This window comes from Somniosus microcephalus, chromosome 9, assembly GCF_052327205.1.
Source record: "Somniosus microcephalus isolate GS21.2 chromosome 9, FLI_Smic_1.0, whole genome shotgun sequence".
In the NCBI taxonomy this organism is placed as follows: Eukaryota; Metazoa; Chordata; class Chondrichthyes; order Squaliformes; family Somniosidae; genus Somniosus; species Somniosus microcephalus.
In genome coordinates, this window is record NC_140995.1 from 129,019,191 (window position 1) to 129,037,818 (window position 18,628).

The 18,628-nt window shown below is 48.3% G+C and overlaps 1 protein-coding gene across 1 annotated transcript in view; it reads right to left on the minus strand.

The window, feature by feature from the left end:
* Positions 1-17,540, minus strand: part of LOC147112679 (protein LEG1 homolog) — a 39,076-nt gene extending 21,536 nt beyond the window's left edge. The window contains exons 1-2 of the mRNA XM_085998207.1: positions 17,460-17,540; positions 12,453-12,693 (exon numbers count right to left, since the gene is read on the minus strand). Coding sequence (XP_085854333.1) covers positions 12,453-12,693; positions 17,460-17,540 — 322 coding nt within the window. The remainder of the gene's footprint in view (positions 1-12,452; positions 12,694-17,459) is intronic.
* Between the last annotated feature and the right edge of the window lie 1,088 nt (positions 17,541-18,628).

The following is an 18,628-nucleotide window of genomic DNA, read 5'->3' on the forward strand; positions in this document are numbered from 1 at the left end:
TGTTGTTGGAGCTGCACTCATCCAGGCAAGTAAAGAGTATTCCATCACATTCCTGACTTGTGCCTTGTAGATGGCGGAAAGGCTTTGGGGAGTCAGGAGGTGAGACACTCGTTGCAGAATACCCAGCCTCTGACCTGCTCTTGTAGCAACAGTATTTATGTGGCTGGTTCAGTTAATTATCTGGTCAATGGTGACCCCCCCAGGATGTTGATGGTGGGGGATTTAGCGATGGTAATGCCGTTGAATGTCAAAGGGCGGTGGTTAGACTCTTTCTTGTTGGAGATAGTCATTTTCTGGCACTTGTGTGGCACGAATGTTACCTGCCACTTATCAGTCCAAGCCTGATTGTCGTCCAGGTCTTGCTGCATTTGGGCATGGACTGCTTCATTATCTGAGGAGTTGTGAAGGGAACTGAACACTGTCCAATCATCAGTCAACATCCCCACTTCTGACATTATGATGGAGGGAAGGTTATTGATGAAGTAGCTGAGTGTAGTGTCCGGGTATCAATAATACTCGGACTGCAGGAGAACAATAAAACAGGTATTTACTGAACAGAGGGGAACTCAAGACTGAAATACAGAAGCCTGCTATGGCTTTATATACAGGGGTGGTCACTGCCGGTACTGCAGTATAGAATCAGTTCTTCTCTTAAAGGTACATACACAACAATTCCTCCCCTTTTAGATAAACAGTACATAACATTCATTTAACAACTAAATAATAACTAATTACAATTTCAATTTTCTCTGTACTATATACATCAACTGAAATAATCATTTATAAGTTCAGTCTTTGAGGAGGCTTCCTTATCCTGACTGGATAGCGCCTTTCTCGAGTATCCTGTTCTTGCGGTGGAGTTGATTCTGGCTCATTGTCATTGGTTGGTTCGTCAGCTTCCAATACCACTGCTTCTGAGGTAGACGCAATCTGTACTTCGGGTTGATTACCAGGTGCACCTGCTCGTGGTATGGGTTTGGCTTGTTCCTGTGACTCTAGAATCTGGTCAGCATGGCGTCTCACGATGCTCTCTCCAACGTCCACTGTGAACATTAGTGGTGTCTGCTGTGTGCATAATGTTCCTGGCTGCCATTTTTCTGTTCGGTAGTCGCGGGCCAAGACTGGTTGCCCTATCTTGAAGCTCCTGGTTGGCTTCTCATTTATGTGCTGGAATTGCTTATCCTCAACATCTCATCTTATGTTTGGTTTGAGCAAATCCAGGCGACATCTTAGCCTTCGGTTGAAGAACATTATGGCTGGAGCTTGGTTGGTGACTGCATGTGTCGCATTCCGGTAAGCAAACAAGAAATTATCCACCTTGTGTTGTAGTGGTATGTCGTCATTATGCATTGCCTTTATGGCCTTTTTAAAGGTCTGAACAAACCTCTCAGCCAATCCATTTGTGGCTGGATGATATGGGGCAGATGTGTAATGCTTCACCCCATTATTCCTCAGAAACCTCCGGAAATCCTTTGACACAAACTGTGGCCCATTGTCGGAGCAAATCTGTTCTGGCAAGCCATTCCTGGCGAAGATGGTCCGTAGGACTGCAATAGTTTTCTCCGTGGTGGTGGAGGACATTTTGATGACCTCTGGCCATTTCGAATGGGCGTCCACAGCGATTAGGAACATTGAGTCCATAAATGGACCAGCAAAATCAATGTGTACCCGTTGCCATGGAGATGAGGGCCACTCCCATGGATGTAGCGGGGCCTGTGGTGGAGCGTTTTGGACCTTCTGGCATCCTGTGCATCTCTTGGTCATATCCTCGATTTCTTTATCGATTCCCGGCCACCACACAAACGCCCTGGCTAGGCTCTTCATTTTTACCCCTCCCAGAGGACCCTCATGAAGCTCATTGAGCACTCTATCTCTCAACTTGGGTGGAATTACCACCCTGGATCCACACATCAAGGTCCCCCGGCACACTGACAGCTGTTCTCTCCTTGGCGAGAATGCTGGCAACAGTGAGTCGCCATGTGCTGGCCATCCCTTCACCGTCAAATCATAGACCCGAGAGAGTGTCGGGTCATTTCGGGTTTCCTTCTCTATACTTGAGTTTGTAACAGGTAGACATTCGACTATGGTCGCATGGAATATCTCAACAGGGTCTACTGCAGGTGCTTCCTCTACCATAGGCAACAGTAGGCGCAACAGCCCATCAGCGTTTCCATGCTGTTTCGTACCCTTGTCGTACTGATGTGCCCCTAGAAAAAGTGACCATCTTTGCAGCCGTTGCGCCGTCATCACCGGAACGCCCTTCTTTGGGTTAAAAATGGCTGATGATCAGTCAGTAGGGTGAATTTCTGCCCATGCAGATAGTGATTGAACTTCTTCACCCCCCACACCAGGCTGAGGGCCTCCCTGTCAATCTGGGCGTAGTTACGCTCGGCTGAGGTTAACGAGCGCGACGCAAAGGCTATTGGCCTCTCTGAACCGTCAAGGAATTTGTGTGACAGCACCGCTCCGATGCCATAGGGAGATGCATCACATGCTAACCGAATCGGTAGTGTTGGATTGTAGTGGGCCAATACTTCTTTTGAAGTGATTAGGCATTTACATTTCTGAAAGGCACGCTTACACTCATCACTCCATTTCCATGTTACTCCAGTTTGCAGCAGGGCGTTCAGTGGGTGCAGAATTGTAGATAAATTCGGCAAGAACTTATGGTAGTAGTTCACCAACCCGAGGAACGACCTCAGTTGCGACACATTTTCCGGTGCTGGAGCCTTGACTACAGCCTCAATCTTGTCCGGCGACTTATGCAACCCTTCCTCATCAATCATGTGGCCACAATACGAGATTTGTCTCCTGAAGAACTCGCATTTGGGGCGGTTGGCTCGTGCCCATATTCCTGTAATCTCGTGAGCACCTGCTCCAGGTTGGCAAGGTGTTCACTGTCATTTTTGCCCGTAACCAGGATGTCGTCCAAATAACACTGGGTCCCCGGGATCCCTTGCAGGACTTGTTCCATCGCCCTCTGCCAAATAGCCAGGGCTGATGCTACCCCGAATACCAGTCGATTGTACTGGTAAAGGCCTTTGTGAGTGTTTATCGTGAGGTATTTCCTGGATGCTTCTTCCACCTCCATTTGTAGATACGCTTGGGCCAGATCAATCTTTGTAAAGCGTTTCCCTCCAGATAGTGAGGCGAAAATATCTTCTATCTGTGGAAGTGGATATTGTACTGTGTGCAGGGCTGGGTTCACAGTTACCTTGAATTCCCCACAGATGCGAACCTTCTTCGGTTCCCCAGGCGTGCTGCTCAATGATTTCTTCATTACAGGAATGATGGGTGTGGCCCACTTGCTCCAGTCCACCTTGGACAGCACACCCGAACGCTCCAGACTCTCCAGCTCTGCTTCAACGGCTGGGCGGATCGCGTAAGGTACCGGTCTGGCCTTAAAAAATTTTGGGTTTGCGTTATCTTCGATTTTTATCGTTGCCGTTACTCCTTTTGGAGTCCCAAGTCCTTGTTGGAACACCTCTTTCGAGTCAGTTAGAATCTTTGACAGTCGTCCAGGTGTGACGTCATCATCCTTTTTATCAGTCACAGTTAGCGCCTGAATGGAATGCCAATCCAATTGTATTTTTCGGATCCATTCACGTCCCAGTAATGGTGGTCCTCCATCTGGTAGTATATATAGATACAGTTTCTGTGTTTCCTTGCCATTGTATTCAACTGGCACCCTTATTTTTCCTCTGGGGTAGACTTTTTGCCCCGTGTATGTCTTCAATACAATGGACGTGTCCTTCAAGGGTATGTGTGGGAATAGCCGCTCATAGTCTCGTCGATTCATGAGAGTTAGGGCTGATCCTGTGTCCAATTCCATCTTTACTGGGGACCCTGCTATCATGAGGGTGACCCAAATGGTTCGGTGATCCTCCTTTGCGATCACATTGTGTAACTTTAGACAACTTAGTCTCCTGCTCCTGGAGTCCTTATCACTCTCCTGATCTTCCGAACTACTGTCTGTCAATTTCTTTACTTTCTTGTACTTTTCCTTAGTAGTTCTTGTAGTGTTGGTTTTCTTTCCCGACCTGCAGACTCTTGCTATGTGTCCCATTTTCCCACATTGCCTGCATACTTTGTCCTTAAACCAGCAGTCCTTCTGATCATGGGTTGTTCTGCCGCAGCGATAGCACTTTTCTGCTCCATACGCCATTTCGTTAGCGCTGTATTCTTGTGGTTTCTGTTGTATTTCTGCAGCTCCCCGTGCTGCTGCTTCGTAGGATACTGCCACGCTGAAAGCCTGTTCTAGCGTCAGGTCCTTTTCCGAAAGTAGTCGTTTCTGGGTTCCTTCACTCTGGAGCCCGCAGACAAACTTATCCCGTAAGGTGTCTGCCAGTCCTGCTCCGAACTGGCAGTGCTTTGATAACTTGCGTAGTTCCGTAAGATAGTCAGCATTGCTCTCATCTTTGTGCTGGTTTCTTTTATGGAACTTGAATCTTTCTGCTATCAGCAGCGGTGTAGGGTTTAGGTGTTCCTGTAAGGTATTAACAATCTCTTCAAAACTTTTCTCCATTGGTTTAGCTGGGATAATTAAATTCCGCAATAGGCCGTACGTTCTCGCACCCATCAAATTTAATAATACTGATGCCTTCTTTCCATCGGCCACCTCATTTGCCTCGCAGTACACTTCAATTCTTTCCACATACGTGGTCCAGTCTTCTACCTCGTTGTCGAAAGCAGTGATACTGCCACTCTTCGGCATCTTGAGTGATTTAAAATGGCGCCTCCTGCGCTTTTTCTTCTTCCCCAATGGAATAAAATGGTGCCTCCCACGCTTTTCCATCTTTCCCTTGCTGCCACGCTGCTCCTAGCATTCTACAGGGTAATGGCGGTGACCCGCGGCTTCGGCACGTATCACTTTTCCTTCCCCTCATTCTATCCTCTCCACGCTGCCCGGTTCTTGAGCACCGACCACGCCCTGTGCGCTCCACCCTCTCTCTCTTCCTCCCGACGACGCTGCGCCCCTTTGCAGAGCTGCTCGATCAAGCCCGAGCCCGCCGCAGTCCGGAAGGGTCAGCGCACTACCTGCTACCAGCACGGCTTGCTGGAACACCTCGACTGGGGAGCCAGGCCCAGCTCTCCACAGCCTCCCCTGCAACTCTCCGATGGATCCCTGGGCGGTTGCCCGCGGTCGACGCCCGCCATTCTGACTTCGACCTCCAAGAAGCTTCTCTTCAGGGAAAAGATCCCCGTGAGGTGATGCACTACTGCAGGTGAGTTCGAACCTGCCCGTCGCCAGTGTAGTGTCCGAGGATCAATAATCCTCGGACTGCAGGAGAACAATAAAACAGGTATTTACTGAACAGAGGGGAACTCAAGACTGAAATACAGAAGCCTGCTATGGCTTTATATACAGGGGTGGTCACTGCCGGTACTGCAGTATAGAATCAGTTCTTCTCTTAAAGGTACATACACAACACTGAGGATGGTTGGGCCTTGGACACTGCCCTGAGGAACTCCTGCCGTGATGTCCTGGGGCTGAAATGATTGACCTTCAACAAATACGACCATCTTCCTTTGTGCTAGGTATGACTCCAGCCACTGGAGCATTTTCCCCCTGATTCCCATTGACTTCAGTTTTACTAGGGCTCCTTGATGCCAGACTCGGTCAAATGCTGCCTTGATGTCAAGGGCAGTTACTCTCACCTCACTTCTGGAATTCAGCTCCTTTGTCCACATTTGGACCAAACCTGTAATGAGGTCTGGAGCCGAGTGGTCCTGGCGGATCCAAACTGGGCATCAGTGAGCAGGTTATTGATGAGTAAGTGCTGCTTGATAGCACTATCGATGACACCTTCCATCACTTTGCTGATTATTGAGAGTAGACTGATGGGCGGTATGAGACCCCTTTTTGTTGTGTCCGTGTATAATAAGACACAGACTGCAGGAGAACGGTACAACAGGCGTTTACTCAACGTGTCTCACACGGGAACTGATCTGTACAGATTACTACTCAGTGCTATATACAGGTGTGGTCACTGCCGGTACTGCTGTATACATGAGCTGTAAAAGATAGTTTCCACCTTAAAGGTATATACATTACAATTCCTCCCCTTTTAGATTAACAGTACCATAACACTCATTTAACAATTAAATATCAAACTAATGATAATTAACACTTTTAACATGCAACATTAGCTGAAAATAGTCTATTTATAAATTCAGTCTTTGGGGAGGCTTCCTGATCCTTTCTGGATAGCGCCTTTCCTGAGTGTCTTGCTCTTGGTGCGGAGGCGATTCTGGCCCCCTGTCGTCGGTTGGTTCATCAGCTTCCAATGCTACTGTTTCTGGGGTAGATGCGACCTGTACATCGGGTTCATCACCAGGTACATATGGGCGAGGCATGGGGTTGACTTGTTCCTGTGACTCTAGGATCTGGTCAGCATGGCGTCTCACGATGCTCTCCCCAACGTCCACTGTGTACATTAGTGGGCCCTGCCGTGTGCATATCGTTCCTGGCTACCATTTTTCTGTTCGGTAGTTGCGGGCCAAGACTGGTTGCCCTACATTGAAGCTCCTTGTTGGCTTCTCATGGATGTGCTGGAATTGCTTACTCTCTACGTCTCTTCGTACGTTTGGTCTGAGCAAATCCAGGCGAGATCTTAACCTTCGGTTAAAGAACATCATGGCTGGGGCCTGGTTGGTGACCGCATGTGGCGAATAGGAAATTGTCCACCTTGTACTGCAGCGGAATGTTGTCATTGTACATAGCCTTTATTGCCTTCTTAAAGGTTTGTACGAACCTCTCAGCCAATCCATTTGTGGCTGGATGATACGGGGCAGATGTGTAATGCCTTACCCCATTCTTTTTCAAGAACCTCCGGAACCCTTTGGACACAAACTGTGGTCCGTTGTCGGAGCAAATCTGTTCTGGCAAGCCATTCCTGGCAAAAATGGTCCGTAGGACTGCAATAGTTTTCTCCGTGGTGGTGGAGGACATTTTGATGACCTCAGGCCATTTCGAGTGCGCATCCACAGCTATTAAAAACATTGAGTCCATGAATGGACCAGCAAAATCAATATGCACCCGTTGCCATGGAGATGAGGGCCACTCCCATGGGTGTAGTGGGGCCTGTGGTGGTGCATTTTGGACTTTCTGGCATCCTGAGCAGCTCTTGGTCAGGTCCTCGATTTGTTTATCGATTCCCGGCCACCACACATAAGCCCTGGCTAGGCTTTTCATTTTTACCCCTCCCAGATGACCCTCATGAAGCTCATTGAGCACTCTATCCCTTAACTTGGGTGGAATTACCACTCGGGATCCACACATCAAGGTCCCCCGGCACACTGACAACTGTTCTCTCCTTGTCGAGAATGCTGGCAACAGTGAGTCGCCATGTGCTGGCCATCCCTTCACCGTCAAATCTTATACCCGAGACAGTGTCGGGTCATTTCGGGTTTCCTTTTCGACACAAGCGTTAGTTACCGGTAGGTATTCAACTATAGTCGAATGGAATATTTCGACAGGATCCACTGCTGGTGCTTCCTCCGCAGTAGGCAGTGGCAGGCGTGATAGCCCATCAGCATTTCCATGCTGTTTCGTGCCCTTATATTCAATCTCATAGTGGTGCGCCCCTAGAAAAAGTGACCATCTTTGTAGTCGTTGCGCAGTGATCACCGGAACGTCCTTCTTCGGATTAAAAATGGAGACAAGAGGCTGGTGATCAGTCAGCAAGGTGAATTTCTGCCCGTGCAGATAGTGATTGAACTTTTTCACTCCCCACACTAGGCTGAGGGCCTCCCTGTCAATCTGGGCGTAGTTATGCTCGGCTGAGGTTAGTGATCGTGACGCAAAGGCTATTGGCCTCTCTGAGCAGTCCGATAATTTGTGCGACAGCACCGCTCCAATGCCGTAGGGTGACGCATCACATGCCAATCGAATTGGTAATGCTGGGTTGTAATGGGCCAATACCTCTTTTGATGTGATTAGTGTTTTGCTCTTCTGGAAAGCTCGTCTACATTCGTCACTCCACTTCCATGGCACCCCAGCTTGCAGTAGGGTGTTCAGTGGGTGTAGTATTGTAGACAAATTTGGCAAGAACTTATGGTAGTAGTTTACCAGCCCGAGGAACGACCTCAGTTGTGACACATTTTCCGGTGCTGGAGCCTTGACTACTGCCTCAATCTTCTCTGGGGACTTATGTAACCCCTCTTTATCGATAATGTGGCCACAATAAGAGATCTGTTTTCTAAAAAACTCGCATTTGGGGCGGTTAGCTCGGAGCCCATATTCCTGCAATCTAGTGAGCACCTGCTCCAGGTTGGCAAGGTGATCACTGTCATTTTCGCCCATGACCAGGATGTCGTCCAAATAACACTGGGTCCCTGGGATCCCTTGCAGGATTTGTTCCATTGCCAAGTAGCCGGAGCTGATGCTACCCCGAATACCAGCCAGTTGTATTGGTAGACCTTTATGGGTGTTGATTGTGAGGTATTTTTTTGATGCTTCTTCTACCTCCATTTGCAGATACACCTGGGCCAGATCAATCTTAGTGAAGCGTTTCCCTCCAGATAGCGAGACGAAAATATCTTCAATCCGCGGAAGTGGATATTGTACGGTGTGAAGGACCGGGTTCACTGTTACCTTAAAGTCCCCACAGATGCGAACCTTCCTTGGTTCCCCAGGCGTGCTGCTCAACGACTTTTTCATCACAGGGACGATGGGTGTAGCCCACTCGCTCCAGTCTACCTTGGACAGTACACCTGAACGTTCCAGACTCTCCAGCTCTGCTTCGACGGCTGGGTGGATCGCATAAGGTACCGGTCTGGCCTTAAAAATTTTGGGCTTGCGTTTTCTTCAATTTTAATCGTCGCTGTCATGCCTTTTAGTTTTCCGAGTCCTTGCTGGAACACTTCTTTCGCGTCAGTTAGGATCTTTGACAGTCGCCCAGGTGTGACGCCGTCATCCTTTTTGTCAGCCACAGTCAGTGCCTGTATGGAATGCCAATCCAGTTGTATTTTCCGGCATTCATGTCCCAATAATGGTGGTCCTCCATCTTGTAATACATACAGGTCTAGTTTTGGTGTTTCCTTACCGTTATATATAACGGTCACTCTTATTTTTCCTTTGGGGTAGACTTTTTGCCCCGTGTACATCTTCAAAATAATTTTTGTGTCTCTCAAGGGTATGTGTGAGAATAGCCACTCGTAGTCCCGTCGGTTTATGACTGTTAGCGCTGATCCTGTGTCCAATTCCATCTTTACCTGGACTCCTGCTATCTTGAGAGTGACCCAAATGGTTCGGTGATCCTCCGTTGTGATCACATTATGTAGTTTCAGACAACTCAGTTCCCTGCTTTCGGAGTCGTTATCCCTCTTTTGTTCGTCTAAACTATTCTCCGTCATCTTATGTACCTTCTTGTACTTTTCTTTGGTAGGTTTCTTATTGTTGGTTTTCTTTCCCGACCTGCAGACTCGTGCTATGTGTCCTACTTTTCCACACTGGCTGCACACTTTGTCTTTGAACCAGCAATCATTCTGGTCGTGTGTTGTTCTGCCGCAGCGATAGCACTTCTCTGTTCCATATGACATTTTGTTTGTGCCATATTCTAGCGGTCTCTGTTGTATCTCTGCAGCGCCCCGTGCTGCTGCTTCATATGATACCGCAATGCGGAAAGCCTTTTCCAGCGTAAGGTCCTTTTCAGATAAAAGCCGTTTCTGGGTTCCTTCACTTTGAAGCCCACACACAAACTTGTCCCTTAAGGTATCTGCCAGTCCCGCTCCAAACTGGCAGTGTTTCGATAGTTTGCGCAGTTCTGTTAAATAATCAGCATTGCTTTCATCCTTATGCTGGTTCCGTTTGTGAAACTTGAATCTTTCTGCTATCAGCAGCGGTGTGGGGTTTAAATGTTCCTGTAGTATCGTTACTATGTCTTCAAAACTCTTTTCCATTGGCTTCGTTGGGGTTACTAGATTTCGTAATAAACCATACGTCTTTGCACCCATTCAATTTAACAATACCGACGATTTCTTGTCATCTGACACCTCATTTGCCTTGCAGTATACCTCTATTCGTTCGACATATGTAGCCCAATCTTCGACTTCATTGTCAAATGCGGTGATACTGCCACTCTTCGGCATTTTGGGTGTGGTTTAAAATGGCGTCTCCCAATGGCTTAAAATGGCGTCTCCCGCGCTTTCCTTCCTCCCCCGCTGCTGCCAATGCCGCTCCCAGCGGTTCTCATGGCAATAGCGGCGCCCTGTAGGTTTTGCGCGCTTCTCCTGCGCTGCTGCCAACGCCGCTCTCGACGGTCCTCGTGGCAATGGCGGCACCTCGCGGGTTTCTGCGCGTCTCTCTCTCCCTCTCTTTGACGCTGCTTGGCCCCTGAACACCGGCTGCGCCCTGTGCGCTCTGCCCTCTCTCTCTCTCCCCTGTCGATGCTGCTCGGCCCTTTGCTGTGCCGCTCGGTCGGGCTCTAGCCCGCCGCTGTCCGGGAAGGGTCTGCGCACTACCTGTTGCCAGCCTGTTTTGCTGGACCACCTTGACTGGAAAGCCAAGCCTGGCTCTCGACAGCCTCCCCCGCAATTCTCGAGTCTCTGCTGGATGACTGGGCGGTTGCCCGTGGTCGACGCCCGAGTCTCTGGCCTTGACCTCCAATCCACTGATCTCCAAGAACGAATCCCCGGGAGGTGATGCAGAGTTGCAGGTAGGTTCGAACTTGCCTTTTCGCCAATGTTGTGTCCATGTATAGTAAGACACAGACTACAGGAGGACGGTACAACAGGTGTTTACTCAACGTGGCTCACACGGGAACTGATCTGTACAGATTACTACTCAGTGCTATATACAGGTGTGGTCACTGCCGGTACTGCAGTATACATGAGCTGTAAAAGATAGTTCCCCCCTTAAAGGTATATACATTACACTTTTATCTCTTAATCTCTCCTGCCTTCCATCCTATCACAGACCTTCCCTTTTGTCTTTCCTCCCCTCCCCCCTCTCCCTGCCCCTACACTTGCTTAAAAACCTGTTACATCTCTAACTTTTTCCAGTTCTGATGAAGGGTCATCAACCTGAAACGTTAACTCGGTTTCTCTCTCTACAGATGCTGCCTGACCTGCTGAGTATTTCCAGCATTTTCTGTTTTTATTTCAGATTTCCAGCATCCGCAGTATTTTGCTTTTGTAGTTGTGATGGGGCGGTAATTGGCCGGATTGGATTTGTCCTTTTTGTGGACAGGTCATACCAGGGCAGTTTTCCACAGTGTTAGGTAGATGCCAGTGTTGTAGCTGTACTGGAACAGCTTGTCTAGAGGCACAGCTAGTTCTGGAGCACAAGTCTTTAGCATGACAGCCGGGATGTTGTCAGGGCTCATAGCCTTTGCTGTATCCAGTGCGCTCAGCCATTTCTTGATATCACGTGGAGTGAATCGAATTGGCTGAAGACTGGCTTCCATGATGGTGGGGACCTCAGGCGGAAGCCGATATGGAGCGTCCACTTGGCACTTCTGGCTGAAGATGGTTGCAAATGCTTCAGCCTTGTCTTTTGCACTCACATGCTGGACTCCGTCATCACTGAGGATGGGGATATTCATGGAGCCTCCTCCTCCTGTTAGTTGTTTAATGGTCCACCACCATTAATATCCTGTATTAAATTATTTTAACTATAGGTCCATATCCATTAGGAACTGGATTATATTGTCCAAAATCATTTTACCTTGGACCCTTACAGCTACAATAACAGGATCTGATCAGTTTGCATTCAAGTCAACCAGATCCTAGAGGTGAAAGGATAGAATGCTTAATATACTCCATTGAGCAATCTTCTATTAATGCAAACTTGTTCCGAATATTAAAAACCATACCATTGTAATTCTGTTTAAGATAGAATTTAGTGTAAGTTTTTGCCTTTGGTGCCCCATTTTGGAAATTTGGGTGGGGACGCGCCTGACTTCCTGACATGCACTCCCAGCGGATGAAGCGCTGCACTGGGAGCAATAAAGATGAAACTTTACCCTCTGTTTTGGAAAGCATTTATTTTGCCCCTTTATAGCTATGCCAAGTTTGAGACTGTTAAAACGGAATATTTTTCCAACAGCAATTAACAAAAATAAGTTGTAAATCTTTTGGTATAACTGAATAAATAACAAATGAGTTGCATGAAAAGCAATGTTCCCATTTCAAAGGAATACGCCATCTAAAGGGTTAAAAACAGCACACATGTAACTTACAATAGAGTTGATTCCATGGTGCGGAGGGCCAACTGTAGAATTAGCCCTACAGGCACCCTACTAATTAGTCCTCCAATATACCCAAACTATATGCATGGACACTGTATAAGCTATGCATAAGGTGATCACGTAAACTTTAGAATCTTATCCAGGTTTTATATATTTTATATATAATTGTATTTTTTAAATAACATTTGTTAATGCACAGTCTATTCAAGTTACCCGAAATGACATGAAGTTTGCACAAGGGTAGATCAATTAATCTCATACCTGTTTTAAATTGCCAGCCATGTTGCAGAGGCAGACCCCACAACGCATTTCCAGTATTGCCGGGTCCGAAATTATTCATGTACTTAGCTGTGACGCTCAGTAATATTTTATACATTCCCATTCGTTCTAAATAATTCCATGGATTAATAACAGTTTTGTTATGGATGGTAACAAAACCATCCAATGAATCAGGAACATTATCCCACAGTGGTGGGTATTCACTAATTCCTCTCACTGTCTCCTGTCCGTTTGCAATAGAAGAATTTATCAGTAATGAAGTAAGAAGCACAATGGCAGATGCTTTGTAAATTAATATAAGCCTAGCCATTTTGGATGACTTCACAAATGTTCAATTTGCTTTATATAAGCTCCAAGGTCTCCTCTGTGTACGTGGACATGAGTTATCAGACAATTAAACTATTTCACAAGTGTTTCTTTTCCCAGTGATGTTAATAGGTTTCAACCTCACTCATGTGACAGATTAATTAACAACAAATCAATACAATTGGAAAATGCACATAATATGAGCTATGACATGTTGAGTGTAAAACTAAGAAACCTATGTGCTTTACTAATACAAGAAAAAGCAAATTATTATCAGATAACATTCTAATAGAGAATAGCACACATGACAAGATTCATCAGTTTATGGGAAGTAGTTATTTGGCCTGGATACGAGTTAAGAACCTTGATATATATGTACATAATAAAGGCCTCTGCCATGTAATACCTTGCCTTGAATATGAAAATCATTGGTGAAATTATAGACCTTTCTCTCTAAACTTTAAGTAACAAAAGTAATGCATGTAATGGCAGTGGTGAGGTGACAATGGATCAGTCTCTGGGATCTTATCTTGTTAGAAGTAAGAAAAAAGAGCCTATAAATTCGGCTGCACAGCGCCCATTTTTCGGGTGCTAACTGGCCTTCAAAGCCCGGTATTGTGGGCAGGAAGTGCGTGCGCATTTCCGGCCATTAGTGGGTCGCCCGTCATATTGGGAAAGGAAAAAAATTACTGTGTGTGCCCATGTCTGAAACAGGCTTTCGTCACTTTGCACGTGCAAATAAGGGACCTAACGTCAGTTTGAGGGAAGATTGGTTTGCCCTGAGGCAGCCGGCACAAGCACTCAGGAAAACAATTCAAAAACACGGGACGCTACTGCTCCAACACACCCCTGCTGGCTTCCACTCCCCGATCCACCCGGTCTTTGATCTCTCCGGCCTCCAGTCTGGCCATTTTCTGACCCTGCCCAACCTCTGTTTGCCCTGTGGCATTCACTTACCTGAGGGCCCCTGCAACGTTAACAATGTATCGATCGTCGTCAACTCTTTGTCGGCTGGTTGTTCATGCCACGCTGGCTCGATGGAAATGAGGCCTAAGGCCCAATATTGAGCGCACCTTGAACCTCATCATTCAGGTGCAGGTATTGAATGGCAGCAGTCAGCACTTGTGTGGCATCAATCTGAGACTGCATGAGAGCAGTCTGACATTGGATGGCACCAACCAATGACTCGATTGCAGCACTAAGCCATTGCATTGCGTCGGCCTGTGCTGCAATAGATGCTGCCACCTGACCCATTACATGTGGCATGGGGTTTGGGTCCCCACGGTCTCTCTGCAATTCAACCATCCTCTGCAACGAGGCAAGGATGGGTTCGAGTGTTTGCGCACAGATGACAGCTGTGCTGGTGGTGGATTACTCCACGGTCCTAGCCAGTGCATCTATGCCGTCGGGCAACCTTGCCATTGCACCCATGAGCTCAGTATGCATGCTCACAGCCTGAGTGTTCATGGACACTATATCGAGGTCCTCATCTGAGTCCTGTGCAGCAGAACTCATGCGCGCACTCACCCTTTGGGGAGATGGCCCCTGAGCTTCCCTTCCCCCATGGCATTGCTGCAGCCCGCTGGGTCCCGGAGCTTCACCCACATCAGATCCAAATCTCCTGCTCCCCTCCAGTGAACGCGTGGCCCCAGTATCGGATGTCTCACCCGCGGGAGACGCAGCCGGTGAGGCGCCGACTTTGTGTTCCTCCTCCTCTCCCGCGTCGCTGCCAGTGGGAGGCTGAGGGACAGGCTGGTCAGCTGGTAGTTCACTATCTGAAAGCAGGAAGGTACAAGAGTGGCTTTAATGTGAGGGCAGGGGGGCAGGAAGGGAGCAAGGACTGGAGACAGTATCGTTAGATTGATCGTGTAAAAGGCTGGTGTTGTGAGGGGGAAGTGGCATGAGAAAGGAGAGAAAGCTGATGAACATACCGTTGCTGTCCCCATGGGGGTCGACCTCTCCAACGGCCACAGTGCCAACTACATGGCTGGCAATGAGTCTGTGGACTCTCTCCTCCAGTTGTGTGAGGGGGTGCAGCTCCGCTTGTCCTCCTCCTGTCCATTGTTGCTCCCTGCAATTATGTGAAAGCTTGGCCTGCAAGAAAACGGACAGCGTGTGAGTGAATGTGCAGCCATGTGTTTGGCAGATGTGCCTACCATAGTTGAATAGCCATTAATGTGTGCAAGGTGTGGGATGTGCATGTGATTTTTATGAGAATGGCATAGTTGTTAGGTGAGTGTTGGGCATTTGGGTATTTACACCGTCTGTGCACAGAGTGAGGTTGAGATGCTGGGATGTAGAGGTTTTGAAAAGCAGCTACTCACCCTGACCACCCGAGTGAAGTCGTTGAACTTCTTACAGCACTGTGTATGCATCCTTTGGACCAGGCTCCTCGATGACACATGTTGGGCAACCTCCCTCCAGACCCTTGTAAACTTGCCAGCCTCTGGAAAGAGCACTGCCCGTTGCCGTTCCACAGCGCCAACCAGAGCCACCAATGCCTGGTCGCTAAACCGGCGAGCTCTCTCCCTGGGCCTCTGAGTATCCATCATAAATCTTGGATGAAGATTTTTAACTGCTTGCAGGCCGATGTCAAACGCTGCAATCAGCAGAGTGTGGCTGTGCTGCAAGATGGACCCTCCCCTTTAAGAACTGGACAGTGCCAGTCTGTCTGAGTTCCAGGGTAATTGACATTGCCTGAGCTTCAGTAGCGTTCTGAGATAGTGCCTCGCTTCCCGATGTTAGCGCCTGATTTAGAGCTCAAATCACCTCCAGGGGTGCTAGAGACGAATTTCGTGATTGGCGGCGATAATTAGCACCGGGCACTAAAATTTACGTCTGGCCAATATTAGTGCCCCAAAATGGGCCCCCAAAATGGTTAAGTAGCGCCAGGTGAAAATCACCTAGGCTGCACGCAAATTTCGTCCTCACTCCTCTTTAAAATGATTGCAGTCATGATTCTAGTCTAAAAGCTAATTGGCGTTACACTGAAAAGATGGACCAATATTGGGGACAGTCTAAACGCAAGTAATGGTTGCCACAGGCTTTTTTCACTAATTAAAGGGGAGCTGAGTAAAGCTCCCTCTGCTTTGCCTCAATGGCAACCTTAGGAAAATAACTCTTGACTCAATGGCAACACTCTTACTTCTGAGTCAGTTATAATGGCTTTGTAGGACAAAGTTGTGCAGAACACAGAGGGCAGCACCTCATTCTCAGCATTGTTGAGTGTGCAGCTGCCTCAACAACCATAAGAAGGACCAGGAGAAGGAGCACTTGTTTACAAATCCTGATGGCAGATCGCCGCCCCAGGAGAGAGCCTGGAGGTTTTCCGAGGAAGCTTTGGAGGCATTGGTTTTAGCGGTGGAGAGAAGGTGGGCAGTTCTGTACCCGGCAACTGGCAGGAGGCCCTCACCACAAGTCTGCCGGACTATGTGGAGGCAGGTGGCACACCACGGCATGGGCAGCACTCTGCTCCGCAGGACCCACACCCAGTGCAGGAAGAAGTTTAACAAGCTCACGCACATGGTCAGGGTGAGTGAAGGCTTCAACAAATGTTACATACCACCATCTGTACCACAAGCTTCACACACTGCTCAATGCACCACACCCCCAGCACTCACACACCAACAATCTCTACCTAGCAACACTCACACCCACATCTCACACCTTGCACTCAATGACAGCTATTCAATTATGACAGGCACAAGGGTCATTAGTTACTAGAATTATATGATACATGTGCTATGTTCATAGATAGATTTATTGAGTGTGTTTGGACTATTTTGTGGTCTCTCTCATTTCACCTTTGCGTTCAGGAGGACGCTGTGATATGGCCTGCGACAGGGATTGTATGATGGGGATGTGGTGAGCTACGAGGATCTGGGGTTTCATTCATGTGAATCGGAGTCTGATGAGCCGGTCATGGACAGCCCGTTCAGAAGGCCGATTGTCTCGCTACCTCCACCCTCCCTCCTGTTCCTCCTCCTCCTCCTTATCCTCCTCCTCCTGCCTCGTCGTCGTCCTCCTCATCCTCCTCTGCCTCATTCATCTCCTCTGCCTCAACCTCCTTCTCCTCATCCTCCTCTGCCTCGTCCTCCTCCTCTGCCTCATTGTTCTCTTCCTCATCCTCCTCCTCCTGCCTCATCGTCATCCTTCTCATCCTTCTCTGCTTCGTCCTCCTCCTCTGCCTCATTGTCCTCCTCATCCTCCTCCTCCACTGCCTCGTCATTGTCATCCTCCTCCTCATCCTCCTCTGCTGCATCCTCCCCCTCTGCCTCGTCGTTGTCAGCCTCCTCATCCTCCTCCTCCTCCTCCTCTGCCTTGTCGCCCTCCTGAGGTAATCCCGCAATCCTACAGCCCCCATGACTGTGAGGAAGTGTTGTGAGCAGAAGCCTTTAACAAATAATAAGTGACTTCTGCACTTGAATCAACACTCCCTGTCACCAAAATACTGGAAATAACTAAAGAAAGCTGTTTCAGTTGCAGGAAGTAGCAAACAGCCACTGAAACTGCAGAACCATGTTAATTGGAGCTGATTGGGGTGGTACCTTTAAATATCACTGCTGTAGCCTGCTTCCTGCTGGTAGACGCCAGCTCTCCCTGTTGTTGTTCTGTGCTGCCATTAAGGTAAGTGGCTATAATGAAGTTGGGAGATCAGACGTCCAGTGAGGGTTGCACACTCACTGATGTCACAAACTCCATGATGGCGAGGTCCGGCAGCGCTACTGGCAACACCGATATGGCGTGCGGCGCTGGAACCGGCATCGGCTGTTGTTACAGCTGTCAATGGCATTTTAGCACCATCTTGTGGCGCAAACCGCACTATTTTTTCCCCCTTTATGTTTAACTTCCTTTATTTTTTATGAATTATATTCTATAAGGCCACAGCCAAATAATTTTCAATGACATCAAGGTCTCATTCAGAAACGTACTAAAGGAAGAGGCTTTTTAAGGACATGCACTTACAAAATACACATTGGAACCCAGTTTTGTGTCAGGTTTATTTCTTGGGTATGTAAAATTTAAATGGATGGTGTCTTCTTCTCTTCTTCTTAGGCAGTCCCTCGGAACCGAGGATGACTTGCTTCCATGCTAAAAATGAGTTAACAGGTGACTGATGAGTCCAATGCGAGACGTACAGTCTCTGTCACAGGTGAGGCAGACGGTGGTTGAAGGGATGGGTGGGTGCGGTACTTGGGTTGACGTGCGCTCCTTCCGCTGTTTGTGCTTGGCTTCCGCTTGCTCCTGGTGAAGAGACGCGAGGTGTTCGGCGCCTTCCCGGATGCTTCTCCTCCACTTTGAGCGGTCTTGGGTCAGAGATTCTCAGGTGTCGGAGGGGATGTTGCACTTTTTCAAGGAGGCTTTGAGGGTGTCCTTGAAGCGTTTCCGCTGCCCACCTGGGGCTCTCCTGTCGTGTCGGAGCTCCGAGCAGAGCGCTTGTTTTGGGAGTCTCGTATCGGGCATGCGGACGATGTGGCCCGTCCATCGGAGCTGATCGAGCGTGGTCAAAGCTTTGATGCTGGGGATGTTGGCCTGAGCGAGAACACTGATGTTGGTGCACCTATCCTGCCAATGGATTTACAGGATCTTGCAGAGGCAGAATTGGTGGTACCTCTCCAGTGCCTTGAGGTGCCTGCTGTACATGGTCCATGTCTCTGAAGCATACAGGAGGGTGGGAATCACTACTGCTCTGTAGGCAATGAGCTTGGTGCCGGGTTTGAGGTCCTGGTCTGCAAACACTCTCTTCCTCAGGCGACCGAAGGCTGCACTGGCACACTGAAGGCGGTGTTGGACTTCATCATTGACGTCTGCCCTTGTTGACAGTAGGCTCCCGAGGTATGGAAAGTGGTCCA